The sequence below is a fragment of the Squalius cephalus genome (genome assembly GCF_949319135.1).
Source record: "Squalius cephalus genome assembly, chromosome: 7".
In the NCBI taxonomy this organism is placed as follows: domain Eukaryota; kingdom Metazoa; phylum Chordata; class Actinopteri; order Cypriniformes; family Leuciscidae; genus Squalius; species Squalius cephalus.
Genome location: NC_137128.1, coordinates 45,304,932 through 45,321,967, shown reverse-complemented (window position 1 = coordinate 45,321,967; position 17,036 = coordinate 45,304,932). Strand labels below are relative to the sequence as shown.

Here is a 17,036-nt window from a genome sequence, read left to right as displayed (position 1 = left end):
GCGGTAACTTACTGGCAGCACTATTGCCAGTAAGTTACTGTAAGTTCCCCTTTACAGTAGCTTACCTGCAAATGTGTTTTACCGCAATTTAATTTTACAGTATGATGCCTTTACCGCAATTTAATTTTACTGTAAGATACCCTTACCGCAAGTTAATTTTACAGTATGATGCCCTTACCGCAATTTAATTTTACAGTATGATGCCTTTACCACAATTTAATTTTACAGTAAGATGCCCTTACCGCAATTTAATTTTACAGTATGATGCCCTTAACGCAATTTAATTTTACAGTATGATGCCCTTACCGCAATTTAATTTTACAGTAAGATGACCTTACCGCAATTTAATTTTACAGTAAGATGCCCTTACTGCAATTTCATTTTACAGTATTATGCCCTTACTGCGACTTATTTTTACAGTATAAAACAGTACTATTTTATTATTTATATTTTACATGAATGCTATTGAATTTAATATATTCCAAAAAAGTGACTTGAGTCCATGTACATCAGCATATTCTTTATTCACTGTCACAATCAATTACATCCATTTTATTTTTTTATTGTGATGCAACATTAGGCAAGGCAGTTTTATTCATATAGCACGTCATACACTTTGGCAAATAAAAGTGCTTTACACAGTAAGGAATTAAAACAATCACAAAGTAAAAGCAAGGAAAATTAAAGTGCCCCTATTATGGGTTTTTGAAAATGACCTTTCATGTAGTGTGTAACAGCTCTAAGGCCTCGTTTACACTGTCAGTGAAATGTAACACAATTCCGATTTTTTGCTCATATGTGACACAGATCGGATGTGTTCTATGACAGTGTAAACAGGAAAAAAAAGGCATGCATTCGGATATTTCCAGATCGGTTTCAGGCCTCATTCATATGTGGAAATAAATCAGATATAAGGCCTCGTTTACACTGCAGGTCTTGATGCCCAATTCTGATTTTTTTTGACCGTCCGTTTACACTTGCACACTCCTCTTGCACAGATGGACGAACGCGAAATATGCTTGATGCTAGCTCTGCTCTAGCTCTGCGATATAGCCTATGCGAAGTTCGCCAAACATCAGCATGATTATGAGGCGGAGGAGGATGAACAGTGTCATCATTGCACATATGCTTCAGTTATTGTGTGTGAGAGAGATCTCAGGAATGGTGGGACAGTCAGTTGTCATACGTATTTCGACTACTCGGCGAGAAGTGTCCTGAGCTGATGCTGTTTTTCAGGTGTATTGCAGTTTGAGTGTCATGCAGTAGATGGCGCTGTTCACTCACTCGTTTTTTCTCAATTTTGAATTCCAAGAGCTTTCAAATTTCATTAAAATAATATTAGAAATGGCGTTAATGCCATTTTATGTTTATGCCATATAATGGTTTAATGTTTATTCAAATCCATCCATGCCTGACGTCTTTTTGAAAGACTTATTTATTTATTTTTATTGAAAAGAAATAGCACTGCACTGAATACATTACCATAAAAGGAAATGGGAGAAAAAATAAAAACAGCGATACTAGGAAAACGCTTTTTTTTAATTAATTTTTTATTAGATACAATTAAACAATTGAAAACAAATAGTATACAAACAAATAGTCGCCAAAGAGAAGAAAAATGAAGAAAGAAAAAAACATGACAAAACCTACAATAATAATACAAGAAAAGATAAGCAAATAAATAAAGGAAACATAAGCAATTAGAGCATATTAGGACAAGAAAATGCGACTAAATTTAAAGGGGGGTTTTAAAGAGAGCACAACAAGACAGTGTTTTCCCTAATTGCTTTGGCCTTCTCTGAAACAGAAATTAGATTTAAAAGATTAGAAAATGTGCATTTATGAATATGAAATTTTGCTGGATATGCTATAGGAAAACGTCGCAGAGCTTGCCGCCGGGCCCTGTGACGTCATCGCTGGCGCTCGAGCGCGTTGGACTCGCACGAGCGCGCGCGCGGTGCGGCAGCTGTCAGGAGCGCGCGCAGACTCGCGGACGCACATCATGTGTTATATCTTCATTTGACTGTTTTGATCGCCGTGTGACCGGGATCTGATGGAGGGACTGGGAGCCGCGGCCGGGGGCTGTTCCGCGGTACCGGAGGACACGGACTCGGTGATCACGGGATCCGGGATTGATGCTGCAGATCTCGGTATGCAATGCGGAGGATCTTTTACATTCATGCTTGCATTTCCCTGACGGCTCGCGGCAATGCGTGCAAGTTGCGCTTCCATAACATGTCAGTTATTACATGGGCTTATATGAAGTCATTTTGGAAGTAGCTGACAGAATAATATGTGCCATGGTGTTTTCATTTGATACAATCACTTAAATAATACAGTAGGCTACTGCCATAGTACCTTAAGTGGCAAATTGGTTAGATTATTAATTTTCTGTTTATTTCCATATAAATTGCACTGCTGTAATAATATATCAAGTAGGCTATATGGTTTATGAATGTGACTATCGGTGCACTGCTGTAATAAAATACCAAATACATGGTTTATGAATATGACATAATATGACAATTATGAAATATCAGTACCCTATATATTAAAAATAGCACAATGTTCTTTACAATCTTTGAAGTAGGCCTACCTTAAAGTAAATTAATATCGGAATCAAAATTAGATTTATTGCCAAATATGTTTACACACACAAGGAATTTGTGAAGTTTATAGTAAATAGAGAAAATAAAATAGAATTCTATTTAAAAAATGTGTGTGTGTGTGTGTGTGTGTGTGTGTATATATATATATATATATATATATATACACACACACACACAGTGTATATAGAAATTAAAAAAAAAAATTCTGGATGCACTTGGCATAAATAATAAATTAATGACCAATGCATATTTTAAACTTATATAATAATAATCAACACTCAAATAGCTAAAACTGACTTGTACAAACATTTAATGTCAGTTTATGACAGATTTATTCAAACATGCATTAAATAATAAAGACATCACTAACAGGTTAAATAAAAATAGAATGAATTATGTAATAGTGCATATTTTTTTTAGCAAAATGCTCTTCTCTAGAGTAATTTTTTTCATCTACATAAGTTAATATGGACAGTGAAATGAGTTAAATGTAACGTTAAGTGACTGTGTTCAGATTACAAGCGCTTTATTGACGTCTTTCCCCGGAGAGATTGTTTTAGAGACGACAAGAAGCTCAGTGCTGTTTGTATTGATGCGTTCGGACGCAGTGTTTGTTTTTCTGCAGGGAACGTGTGTGTGTGTGTGTGTGTGTGTGTGTGTGTGTGTGTGTGTGTGATGTGACGTTCGGTTTGTCCTTCAAATGAAAACACAAAGTCAATCTGAATAATAATTGTCAGAGTGTTTCCTCCATCCCAGCATGCCTTGTGTTGACAGCTGTTGAGAATACACAGCGGACAGGGGGTCTCCTTCAGGTCCTGTGCTCTTGATTTTAGGCTGTTAATCCTGTTTTTAGCCACGCTTTTCCACACTCAGCATTCCCGTTCATCCCTGTGTGTCCGATCATCACATCCGCTTCCCTTTAAACTGCTGGGTTAGTGGCGAGCAGCTCGGATCATTTTGCTGAGAAATACTGAGCTCATATTGAGACTTTTCATTGAAGACGATCTTGGCAAATCTGAGATTTCTTCTGAACACATCTGAGAAACTTCAGACCTCTTCTCTCGTAAATATATATATATATAAGATCTCATTTGTGATTGGTTTTTCTTTGCTATGACTGGAAAGATACTGTAAAACTCAAACATTTCTCATCAGATTTCTCACCAGACCAAATGATCTGGGCTTTAGTTAGTGTGTAATGTTGCTGTTTGATCATAAACAACATCTGCAAAGTTACAACACTCAAAGTTCAAAGCAAAGGGAGATATTTGCTTTTACAGAAATCGCTTTTTAAGGACTACAACAAACGGCTGGTAGAGACTACACCACATTCCTCCCGGGTTAGTGACATCACCAACCCTAGAATTTACATAAACCCCGCCCCCGGAACACGATTTATAGATTATCAAGACAGAATATGCTAATCAGTGACTAGAAGATAACTACACATAAGCTTCATAAATTCATCAACTAACCATTCAGAAATGTTGTCTACATGTTGTCACTTCTTCTCGAGTCTCTCCATCTTTCTGACTCCGGTTTGAACATAAAAGGCTAAAAGTTTTTGACATTTTCAGTGCATGTGTGTGTGAGGTAAAAAGACACAAGCTCTTGAAGCTCCGCCCCCTGTGCCGGGAGCAGCAGCTCATTTGCATTTAAAGGAACAGACACAAAACGGTGCGTTTTTGCTCACCCTCAAAAAGTGACAATTTTAACATGATATATAAAAATATCTGTGGAGTATTTTGAGCTAAAACTTCACACACACACTCTGGGGACATCAGAGACTTATTTTACATCTTGTGAAAAGGGCATTACACCACCCCTTTAAATGAAACACAACATAAAAACTCCTGATAGTGCAACATCTAAAATAATGGTAATCTGGCAAATCTGAAACTCTGTAGAAGACACGTGTAAGATAACTGGGAGAAGTTAAGATAACATCTGAGAAGTAGGAGACTTTAGCAATAGTTTCCATTTGCTCTCCATTTAATCTCATTGCTCTTAAAGGGACAGTTCACCCCAAGTCGTTCTTTTACGACTTCCCCATTGACTTCCATTGTAAATATACTATATCCATCAACTGTTCTTCAAAATATCTTCTTTTGTGTTCAACAGAAGAAAGAAACTCACACAGGTTTGGAACAACTTGATTAAACGACGACAGAATTTTCATTGGTTACACTTTATTTTAAGGTGTCATTGTTACAGTGTAATTATATATTGAAGTACTGAGTAATATTAAGCAACTACATGTACTTACTATAGGGTTAGGGTAGGATTAGGGTTTGCTTGAGGGTTAGTTGCATGTAAATATGCATAATTTACTGTTATTACTATGGTAAGTACATGTAAGTAACAAGGACACTGTAAAATAAAGTGTTACCTTTTCATTTCTGGGTGAACCGTCCCTTTAAGAAGACATTGCTCCAAACTGAGCTATTTCCATTTTGAGTTGTTCCACCATGATCAGTGTTTGTTTACAATAAAGAGAGATGAAATATGTGATCTGATGCGTCACGTTGATCTTCCGCATGTTTTCATGTGTTTTGTGTGTATAACTGCAGGTTTTTTTGGAGGAACGTTAGATCATATCCAGCTCATCCTGAGCTAAATCTGAAGGTTTGTGAATCACACACGTTAAACCTGCTCTCAGATCAGTCCAGCTTATCTTGAGAAATAAATCCGGTCGGGTTTGATCAAATAAATGCACCATTGAATCCCATATCAGGGAATCACAGGAAGGAAACAGGCGTTTAGAGATGCATTATGGGAGGAAGGACATCAAACGTGCTGGTCTCTCCATTCTTGCTCCTGTTCTTGAGCAAGTGGATGTTGTTAGTCGTATTGTAGATTAGTACTAGTTTTGCTGGTGAACCAAATTGAATGTGAAAGTTTATAAAATGTCCCAAACTTTGGCATTTTTTTTTATATTGCAATGAACTATATTTTCTTGGTCTTATGTAAGTTAATGTCAAATTATTTATCAATTTCCGCTATTAAAAATAGACTCTTATCCCTCTGGTGTTGTTTGGTCATTGTTTTACTTCATTAGAATGTTACGAATCTTGATAAAGGTTTTGGCACTTGCAATGTGAGCAGAAACATGATTCTAAAAGGTTAAATGGTCATGAGAAAAGTAGCCACACTTGTATTGTTCGCGGTCGAAAATGAGCGCATTGGAAATGAATGGGAGATGAATTTCCTCTAGTGGAAGCGTTTGGTACTGCGGCCAAACTGAATATTACTGAAAACTCATTTTTTGAGAAATTTGGAACACAACTTGTTTCGATTTATTGCTTTGATTTTCTTTCCATTTTAGAGTAAAATTTGTTTTGGAAAATATATATTTCATAATAAAAATTGGAATTTTTCATAACAATAAATGTAAAATTGAATTATTTTTTTTATTTAACTTTTTTTATTTCAAGTTTTCAAGTCAAGTTTATTTCTAAGTTTATTTCTAAGTTTCAAGTTTCACTTCAGCAATAATCTGCCAAGTATCGTCATTAAAAAAGAGAAAAAACTTAATTCTGTGCTCCAAAGCATTCAAGATTTACCAGTAAAAGTTAAACTACTCCCCTAAAATACAAAATATGAAATGAAAACATTCTCAAACTAAAATATAGTACATTAATTTAATTGAAATTCAGTCATTTTGGACCGACACGCGAACAGTACCAGAGGGTTTAAAATAAAGGCTCTTTATTGGCATCTTTGGTTCCATGAAGAACCTTTAACATCCATGCAATCTTTCCATTGCACAAAAGGTTCTTTACAGACGGTTCTTTAGATTCTAAAAATGTTCTTTACACTAGTTATTTTAAGAATGGTTCACTTAAAGGTTCTTTTGGGAACCAGAAATGGTTCTTCTAAACTCTTAAAAATAAAGCTTCCATGCAAAGTGTTTTTTCTCAGCAATGCCATCATTTTATAATCTAAAGAACCGTCTTCCACTATAAAGAATGGAGAGATTGCATGGATGTTAAAGCTTCTTCCTGGAAGCAAAGATGCCAATAAAGAATGAGTGATTATCTGGTTTTTGCCTTCAGATCAGACCTGTGACGCAGCGATCTGAGACGAATGTCTTGTTGTGTTCAGGCTGTTGTTGAGACTCGATAGGTAACCTGATCTATGTGTTCTTCTCCCAGTGCTGAGCGTGACGGACTCTCACACACAGACGTGCTCGTACCTGAACTATAGATTTGCATACACACACACATGCCGCGGCACGACACGGTTAGGAAACAGAGTGTTTTTGTGGTTCAGTATTCACTAGTCCGTATCGTGGTTTAATTAAGTGTACAGCTCTTGATTTATTCATCCAGAACTTGCAGAATTCCGTGACATTCCGTATTAAACGGTAAATTTAATTTTTATGACTGGATTTCATGAGTACAATTTCTCTTGGTACTGTCAAAAAATTTCAATAAAATTTTTTATGAAATTATTGTACAATATTTTAGTTCGATATCGATAATATTTTTTATTTCATATTTTGTATTTTAGGGGACAAAATTATTTTTATGCAGTATTTTATTCAACCATTTATTAACTTTTTGAGCACAGACCTGAAAATGAAATTTCCAACTTAAACTGTCTTCTGAAGTGCTGAAGTGAAAAAAGTTTAAAGAATTTTTACATTTATTGCAAATAATGAATTGAGCTCTCCTTCACGTCTTTTTGTGCTCGAAAATGCCCATTTTGTTGAATATTCTCATAAACATCAGTTATGTCTTAAGTGAACATAAACCATTATCAGTATATCAGTATATTGGATCAGTGCGTTCACTCTTAAAGTGACAGCAGCCTATTTTTCCTTCTGACGTCTGTCATTAATGATAATTAAACAAAGAAAAATCACTCACTGATCTTGGCTGAATAACTTTTGTAGCTTTAATAAGGATTAATCTATATTCAATTTATACAGTGAAGACTATGTATAGTGTTATTTTACATTTGATTACTCTATTACATTTCTGTACCTGTAAATTGCATTTTCACTGGTATCTAAAATGTTTCTGTGCTGTCATGAATTTTCCTATTATCCTATTAATATTTCCTATTACGTTTCCATTACCCTTCAAATTGCGCAAATTGAAATTGCGAATTGAAAATACGCCCAATGGAAACACGTCAATTTCACAAAAACTCCCATTTATTGCAAAAAAGTTTTTACGCTCGCATGAGGTGGTTTTACAGGCAATTAGAAAAATAAATATTTCGCAAAACTGCAATGGAAACAGTTTTTGCGCATTTACAGGTCACCTGACTTAGGAGCGGTATGTTTGGACAGAATACGAGACAGAGTTCTTTATTAAACTCATAAAAGACAAAAGAATTACAGGAATACTGGATTCTAAACCTCAAATAAATGCCACAATCAAGACCTCGAAGCAGAAATGAGGGAGAAACACCCAGAAACACCTCATATGTGCCGCCATTAATGCTTGGATAACACACATACGTCTCCTTTGATTAATAATAATGGCCAGTGCAGTGGCTGTGATATACATAAACCGACCAACATCCGTCGCCATGATTTTTGACATGACTTATCGCGAGAGGAAAAAATAAAGTTTCAGTCGCATAACATCGGTTAATGGAAACGCCGTCATTTCGCAATAGTTTTTTGTTGACATGTAGAAAAAATCACTAAAGTTTTATGCAAATCTGTAATGGAAACGCGCCTAGTGATGATTAAATCTACACTGTGTAATATTTTAAGTTGATTTTTAGCAAAAAACACTTTGTTCTTTCAAAATTATACATTCTCATTAATGTGTAATCACTTCAACCAGCTAATTAAGTATTCTCGTAAGTGTATAATCTGCAATTTAGAATACATACGAGCGAGTCGCTCGAATGGCGGCAGCCATGTTGCGCATCCATCTTGAAAATACATTAGACAAAGAGGGACATACCTGGAAATTCAAGCTTTGCCTTTCACGTTTTTACACTCAGTGGCACCGTGACGAATGAGAGGGCGAGATTACTCACGACTAACGGCAGATCTGAAATAATACGGCCACCGTAGGAGTTAAAACGCCCTCGGAATGGGAGGAGCTAGAAAGTAATATTCAGTTGGTAGTCATATACAATTTCACCACTAGATGGGAGAAAATCTTACACAGTGTAGCTTTAATGAAGTTTCCGTCACGCTCAGGTCATGTGAGACGTCTGTGATTGTGTAAGGTCTGAACATGAGCTGTGTGTTGCCCTTGCGAGCGGCTCATGTGTCAGTGGAGTGTTATAGAAACACACACGACCAGACAGAGACTAAACATCTAATGCACGCTCACTTAAAATAAAACAGCTCGTGAGTGATGCAAACATTCACAGCATCATTACTCCAGTCTTCAGGGTCACGTGATCCTGCACAAATCATTCTGATATGATGATTTGATGCTCAAGAAACATGTATGATGATTATCAATGATGAAAACAGCTGTGCCGCTTCATATTTTCATGATACATTTTATCAGGATCCTCTGATGAATAGAAAGTTCTAACGAACAGCATTTATCTGAAATCTTTTGTAACATTATACATGTCTGTACTGTCACTTTTGATCAATTTAATGCTTCCTTGCTGAATAAAAGCATTAGTGTCTTTAAAACAACATGCCGTGACCCCTAAACTTTTTAACCTTTATGTACAGTACATATTTGTTCAAATTAAACAACATGTAAACAGTAATTATCATAGAGTTCCCCCCGTCTTGTTTCCAGTGTAGCTTTGAGATGTCAGATGTATTCTGACTTCATAACATGAGATAAGTGCAGTTAAATCTCTCATATTTCACTCAGGAGGAGTTAGTGATGTTATGAAGGCAGTGTGATTGACATGTGCTCGAGATCCTGTGGGAATGAAGGGATGAAACGAACGCGGTCGTCGTCTTTGAGTTCTGTCATGTAGTGTGTGACACATCATCAGTGAGCGAGTGTGTGTGTGTGTGTCGACGCCACGGGCTGCTGTCTTTACATAAGGCTTATGTAACTAAACTGAGTGAAGAAGAGACTCTTCCAGCTGTTGAGATCAGATAAGGTGATTATGAACTCCAGCTTCATCTTCAGTGCAGACACACACACACACACACACTCACACACACAACACGAGACGAGACGTCGTTCAGAACCAGAGATTCATTTCTCATGAGACTTAATGGAGTTCTCGGGTATTTTTCGTTTTGAGATTTAACGTCATCTCAGATGCTTGATCTAAGAAATTAATCAATATTCATCAATATTTTAAAGTCCCCCTGTGGTGAAAATCCAGCTTTTAATGTTGTTTATGTGTCTATGTGGTGTTTTTAATCTGCTTTAAGTCAAACCATGTGTAAGTTCATAAGTCGACAGCATTGCTGAGTATTTCCTCCTTAAAACTGCAGTGAACCAAAGACAGTCTCAAAAACACGCTTTGAAATCGCTGGTGTTTCTGACGTCACAAACTACCTTGTAACCAATCAGATCAACGTGTGATCGTCAACCAGTGGATCTCTGAGCTGAGGGAGTGAGTGGAGGCGGGGCTCATTTGCATATTCATAGAACCACGCATACTAAATGAGGCAAGGGTGTCGAGTTAAATTCAAGATATTTTAAGGCATGAAGAAATTGCTTTCAAGGAAAAAAATGTTTAAATATGTCATTTTGATGAGTTTTAAGGGATACAATTATTGACTACAGGGGGACTTATATACTTAAATATGCACAAATCTGAGCAACTTTTTTGTGGATTTCTTCTTATTGAGCTTATAACATCAAGCACGTCTCAAATTTGTATTCTTATTCATGCATTTCATCACTCTGGAGTATCAGTAGTGTTATATATTTACACACCGCAATATAAACAATATAGCAAAAATTCCAAGTGATAGACATTTTATACGATATATGTCATCAAATCGCCCATTGCCAGTTTGTCTCTGTAACAGTTGTGAGTTCTTCAAGGTCTTTAATGTTGTCGTGTGGCGAGTACAAATGAAGACGTCAGCGTGGTTTCACGGCCGCTGATGCTGTTATGTGGACTGGATTCTGTTGAACACGAGTGGAGAGACTGGATTAGTCCAGTGACGCGTGAAGTGCTCAGAGGAATCAGAGCAACGCTGACCCGAGTGAAAATATAATTTCTCAGATTGCTCATTCTAAGTAAAAGGTTTTTCGGGAGATGATGATGATTATATGGGACAGGACAGCATGCACCTGTGAGGATGCGGATCAGACGGGGGATATGTGTCAAACGCTAGAGATAAAAGGTCTATTCTTTGGCCTAGATATGAATATATATGATTTTTTCTTTTTCTTTTACATCTTCCCACAAGCATTCATTGTAGTCAAGGTGTCAGAATGTTTAATGTAAGAATAAAAGTGAAGTTAAATATAAAAATAATCAAGGCAGGTTTTCATTTTTTGATGCCCAACTTTCAGGTTGCCAGTGCTTTGTTATTGGGGTGGCTAGGGTTTTCTGTTTGGTTGCTAGGGCATTGCTAGGGGGTTTCTATGGTGTTCTGGATGGTTGCCAGATCATCACTATGCAGTTGCCAGGGTGTTGTTAGGGTGTTTTGTGTGGTTGCCAGTGCTTTGTTATTGGGGTGGCTAGGGTTTTCTGTTTGGTTGCTAGGGCATTGCTAGGGGGTTCCTATGGTGTTCTGGGTGGTTGCTAGGGCATCACTATGCAGTTGCCAGGGTGTTGTTAGGGTGTTTTGGGTGGTTGTCTGTGCTTTGTTATTGGGGTGGCTAATGTTTTCTGTTAAGTTGCTAGGGCATTGCTGGGGGTTTCTATGGTGTTCTGGGTGGTTGCTAGGGCATCACTCTGCAGTTGCCAGAGTGTTGTTAGGGTGTTTTGGGTGGTTGCCAGTGCTTTGTTATTGGGGTGGCTAGGGTTTTCTGTTTGGTTGCTAGGGCATTGCTAGGTAGTTTCTATGGTGTTCTGGGTGGTTGCTAGGGCATCACTATGCAGTTGCCAGGGTGTTGTTAGGGTGTTTTGGGTGGTTGCCAGTGCTTTGTTATTGGGGTGGCTAGGGTTTTCTGTTTGGTTGCTAGGGCATTGCTAGGGGTTTCCATGGTGTTCTGGGTGGTTGCTAGGGCATCACTATGCAGTTGCCAGTGTGTTTGTTATTGGTGTGGCTAGGGTTTTCTGTTCGGTTGCCAGGTGGTTTCTATGGTGTTCTAGGTGTTTGCTAGGGCATCACTATGCAGTTGCCAGGGTGTTGTTAGGGTGTTTTGGGTGGTTGTCTGTGCTTTGTTATTGGGGTGGCTAGTGTTTTCTGTTTAGTTGCTAGGGCATTGCTGGGGGTTTCTGTGGTGTTCTGGGTGGTTGCTAGGGCATCACTATGCAGTTGCCAGGGTGTTGTTAGGGTGTTTTGGGTGGTTGCCAGTGCTTTGTTATTGGTGTGGCTAGGGTTTTCTGTTTGGTTGCTAGGGTATTGCTAGGTGGTTTCTATGGTGTTCTAGGTAGTTGCTTGGACATCACTATGCAGTTGCCAGGGTGTTGTTAGGGTGTTTTGCGTGGTCGCCGGGGTTACTAGGGGGTTATTGTTTCTTAAATAAAAATTCCATTTACTGTTCATGCTGCAAGTTGAGTTACAAACATTCTCCTCCGATGGCGCATCTCTGTGATTTCTTTGTTGGGTTCGATGAGCTTCTCGTCACACACGCAGGGCCGAAGCGTGGCGCGTCTCTGAGGTTGTAAACACTAGAACAGGAGCTGAAGGCCGGAGCTTTATTTAGCATTTCCTCAGCCGTAATCCGCTGAGTTTCACTGCAGATCAGCGTCTCATCCAGTCCGACTCTCTGACATGAGAACATAAACACAAGCAGTGATACAGACACGTCACGGACACATTTGATGAAGTAATAATGTTCTCATCTCACCCTGACAGAAGAAGGTTTAGCTGCTTTTCCTCAGAGGAAGATGGCACTGTTTTGGAGACTCGGTTAAGCTTAATTTAATTATCAACGTTGTCTCCTAAACTTCCTTTGGAGACATAAAGAGTACAATATAGCAGGTCATTTGATCTTCGATGAATTAGATGCAAAATGTTCGAGTTTTGACAGCAGATTTTGGTGTCTTAGCAAATATAAAAAATATATATATATATTACTGTATTCATACCATGCAGTGTTATTTTAGTATTATTGTAGTATTTACAAAAAAACAAAAACTTTATTTCATTTTCAGGATACATTAATATCTCAAAGTAGGGCTGTGCGATATAGCTAAAATATGTATATAATTTTTCATATCGTTCGGTTTTGATAATGATTGTAATTTTTTATAACCTTTTTTTTAAAAAAACAAGTAGAAAAGTTTGAATTTAAACCACTGTTTTTTTGTTTTTTTTATCCACATTATTAAGGCAAACAACAAATTATATCCATTTAGCAGTCAAAAACAAAAATTAAATGTAAACAAAAATATCTTCTTTATGTCTTATATTAAGATAAAAAAGTAAGTGTTAAAGAAACTCTTGAACTTAAATAAAATGTTACAAAATGTGTGAAATGTAAAAGTGTAAACGTAGAACAATCAAGGCAAACTTTGAGGTAGATCAACATCTGTAACCTCTAAAACTGTAAGAGATATTGGGCTGTCAATGCTGTTCAGATCTTATTGGTTGTTTGCTTGTCAATAGACTTTATTCAGAGGACAGGAGCACCATGACAGGTATGAACGTGAGGCTAGACTTGTCGTGTTTCCAATGTAAAAAGCTGTATAAAGCTCTTAGATTAGTTTTTATTTAGGATTAGGAGTTTTTTGTCAACTGAAATTTCTTGGAAAGATATTTTTCCAGTGTTTCATGAGCAGAACAATCCAAAAACAAATTAAACAACAGTACAGCCAACTGAAGAGATGCATGTCTGTCCATCACAGCCTCGCTTTCATTCCCATTAAAAATCAAAGATGGCGCTGCTGTGAATAAAGTCTATAGTTGCACGCTGATTTATCAAAACATCTGATAGGCTGTTTAAGATCTACGGGCGATGCGCGCGCATTTTAAACAAAAATATCGAGCGCTATATCGAACATTTTATATAAATCGCGTTACCGTGGTGCACCGTCGATACAGATAGTTTCTCAAAGCCATATTTTCCCGCTCAAACTCTGGGTTGTTTTCCTTCGATTTCTCGCTGTTAGTGAAACTCTACGCAGTTTTAAAACTCTAGTTTTGAGTTTGATGATGATGATGAATCTGTCGACTCAACATTAGTGAAGTGAGCATGCAGAGGATCTGAGGTAAAGCTGAACTGGTGGATGAGCTGATGGACGTTCACTGGATGCAGTTCTAAGACAATATTGAAAATAATGCATAAAGTGAAATTAGTATGTTCTTGAAAATCTGTTGAATTATAATGATGTTGATATATTAGGAGTGCTTTTCCCTAATCTAGATTACGCATGATGAACCTGAACGTATTTATTTGATCAAACTTTCATAGGTAATGTGTCTGCATGTGTGTGTGTTTACTGTCCTGACCCTAATCCCATCAAAGCCCAATACAGTCTAATGGTGACAAGAGATTATCACCGGTGGAACTTTCCAGTCTGGTTACTTTCCCACTCCCAAAAAGTTTGAGGCAAAACACATCTATCTATCTATCTATCTATCTATCTATCTATCTATCTATCAGTCTATCTATCCATCCATCCATCCATCCACAGAATATCTATCTATCTATCTATCCATCCATCCATCCACACTATCTATCTATCTATCTATCTATCTATCTATCTATCTATCTATCCATCTATCCATCCATCCATCCACACTATCTATCTATCTATCTATCTATCTATCCATCCATCTATCCATCCACAGAATATCTATCTATCTATCCATCCATCCATCCACACTATCTATCTATCCATCTATCCATCCATCCATCCATCCACACTATCTATCTATCTATCTATCTATCTATGTATCTATCTATCTATCACAAATGTCCTGCACGTGATTCATTAAATGTCCTTGTGTGTATAAAGTCAGAGATTGTGAGTCGTTCCCGGTCGTGTTTTCCGTCTGTCCGCTGCTCGTGTCCTCGTCCTTGGCACGGTTTATTCCCGGTGTGATCCTCCGGTGGGCGTAATCTCTGCTCTCCCATTGGCCGTCGGTCGGCCCAGGTGACCAGAGTCTCTCAGGGCATCAGATTATTCCTCCTGTCAATCCAATTGTGCGTTCTCCTCTCAGGACTGATCCCACTCCAAATAGAAACCAGCCACGCAAACCACAGCCGTAGGGATTCCTACGACATCTGAGGTGTGTGTTTCTGACTTTTATTCTTTCATACGGGAGATTTCAGTGCTTAAAGTCTGTCAGTAACTGTTTTTGAGCTTCAGTTTGGGGTTTTTGGTCTTGAGCTTTGAACTTTCAAACATTTCAAGGCAGTTTGAGGAACTTTTTTTTATCAAAATCTATTCATCGTAAAGAAACAGCAGCACTGAACTACAATACTCTTTCTCTACTTGATCAGTATATTTGTTTTCCTAAAGAAAATTAAATATGTATATATTATACACACACATATAATATATATAATATTTTCTAGCAGTTATTTTTTGGCAAATTAAATGCAAATTTATCGCAAGGAAACAGTAGCATTAACCCCTTAAGTGTCAACCCCCCCCCCCCCTTTGTTGTTGTTGTTGTTGTTGAATAGACATGGAAATGCACATTCCGAACTTAAATGGTTGTAATTCAAGAATGCTTTGGAATATAGACGTAAGATTGGTCTTGTTTAGAGAAGACATTTGGCAGATATTTGTAGAAGTGAAATAAATTAAGAAAGTGAAAAAGAAAAAAGAAGTTTGTGTTTATTAAATTGTAAAATGTAAACTTTTAATTATTCATATTTTATATAAAATATATATATTTTCAAAACATGTTGGACTCTAAAACTGCAAGAAAATGAAAGCCAAAAATCTGAACAAGTTGTGTTTCAAATTTTAGGTTGATATCTCAAAAAATGAGCTTTCAGTGAGATTTTATTTGGGCGCAGTACCATACGTTCTCACTAGGAGACAACCAGACTCCATTACTGCCCATATAAGGGCGCCTCCATTTCCTTTTATGTTATGAGTGATCTGAACCATTATTTCCACAATTTTCATACAATTTATGAAATAGACATCCTATTCAGAAGTAGTATGGGAAGTTTGAAGTCAATGAATTCAACCTCTAATAAACACATAAAAGAACACGTATGTGCGTTATAGCTCGCTGCCACATCACAAATGGTGAATCTATTATTTTCTTTTTATATTTAAAACATTTTCAGACATTTTTTTCTGAAGAAAAAAAATTGAATGGATGTTATCTTTTGAACTCTTGGCATGAAAACAAACTGAGGTTTCTACCATTCCTTCATAATTTTTCACGTTCGTCGCTATTTCAAAATAAAAGTCTGAACACGCCTTAGGAGTGTGAAAATATTCTTGTTGCAAATTGATAAATTACGACTCCTCTGTAATTTATTTTGAAGATCAGTCACCAAATATGAAAACTAGAGATTGTAAGCTTTCAAATGATATATAGTTTGACAAGTTTAGTATAGGATATTACTGTTTTAAATATGTAATGGCTTTGGGCCCGCCGGTGACACTGCCAACAATCATATTATTAATAACATTTTTCAGTTTGAGGATGTTTTTGTACTAACTTTTCAGAGATTAATGCACTGACTGACATTTGCTCGGTTCATTATCTCGTCTGTGTAGCCTCGAGCCTCTCATCAGTTATTATATGTTCATAAAGCATCTTTTTAATTGATCGCCTCCAGCGCCGGGATGACATTCGTCACGTTCTCCAGAGAACCACACCAAAAGCTGTGCGGATATAATTGATCAAGACGGCAGTGTTTTATGTAAATGAAATATAAATGAACTAGTATGATTTCTGAAGTAGGGCTGCACAATATATCGAAATTATCGAAATATCGCAAATGTAATAACTGGAGTCATGAACACAAGACAAAGAGAAAATCACTCGCTACTCTTGGCTGAATAACTTCCGTAGCTTTAATAAGAATCAGGATATATTTAATTCATACAGTGAAAACTAAGCTTTTACGTTTGATTATTGAGTTTCTGTTGTTGAATAACCCTAATGTAGGATAACCTGAACCCCGGGGTTTACACTGATGTTAAAATAACACTTCTTACACTACAGTAAAACACTGATGTTCACTGTCAGAAGCTGTAGGGATGTTTTCTCGTCACAAATGTAGGTTATATAAGTTTAAAGATAATTTAAGTTTATTATTTCACACACTTTAAAGTAGAACTCCGGTCAATTTTAACATTGAGCTCATTTTTTTGTACATTTGGAGTGCTGTCAGTACAACGACAAAAATCGGTGTTGCCTACACCGTGTTATCCTCTTTTTAAAATTTGCACCCTGTTGACTTCAATGGGGCAAGTACTAAA

The 17,036-nt window shown here is 37.0% G+C and overlaps 1 protein-coding gene across 2 annotated transcripts in view; it reads left to right on the top strand.

Moving 5' to 3' along the window:
• The first annotated feature begins 1,930 nt into the window (after nt 1–1,930).
• The window catches only part of pip5k1cb (phosphatidylinositol-4-phosphate 5-kinase, type I, gamma b), a 65,162-nt gene continuing 50,056 nt past the window's right edge, over nt 1,931–17,036 (top strand). For both annotated transcript variants that reach the window (XM_079876888.1, XM_079876889.1), the window contains exon 1: nt 1,931–2,150. In XM_079876888.1, the coding sequence (XP_079733014.1) occupies nt 2,054–2,150 (97 nt within the window). In that variant the 5' untranslated portion in view covers nt 1,931–2,053. The remainder of the gene's footprint in view (nt 2,151–17,036) is intronic.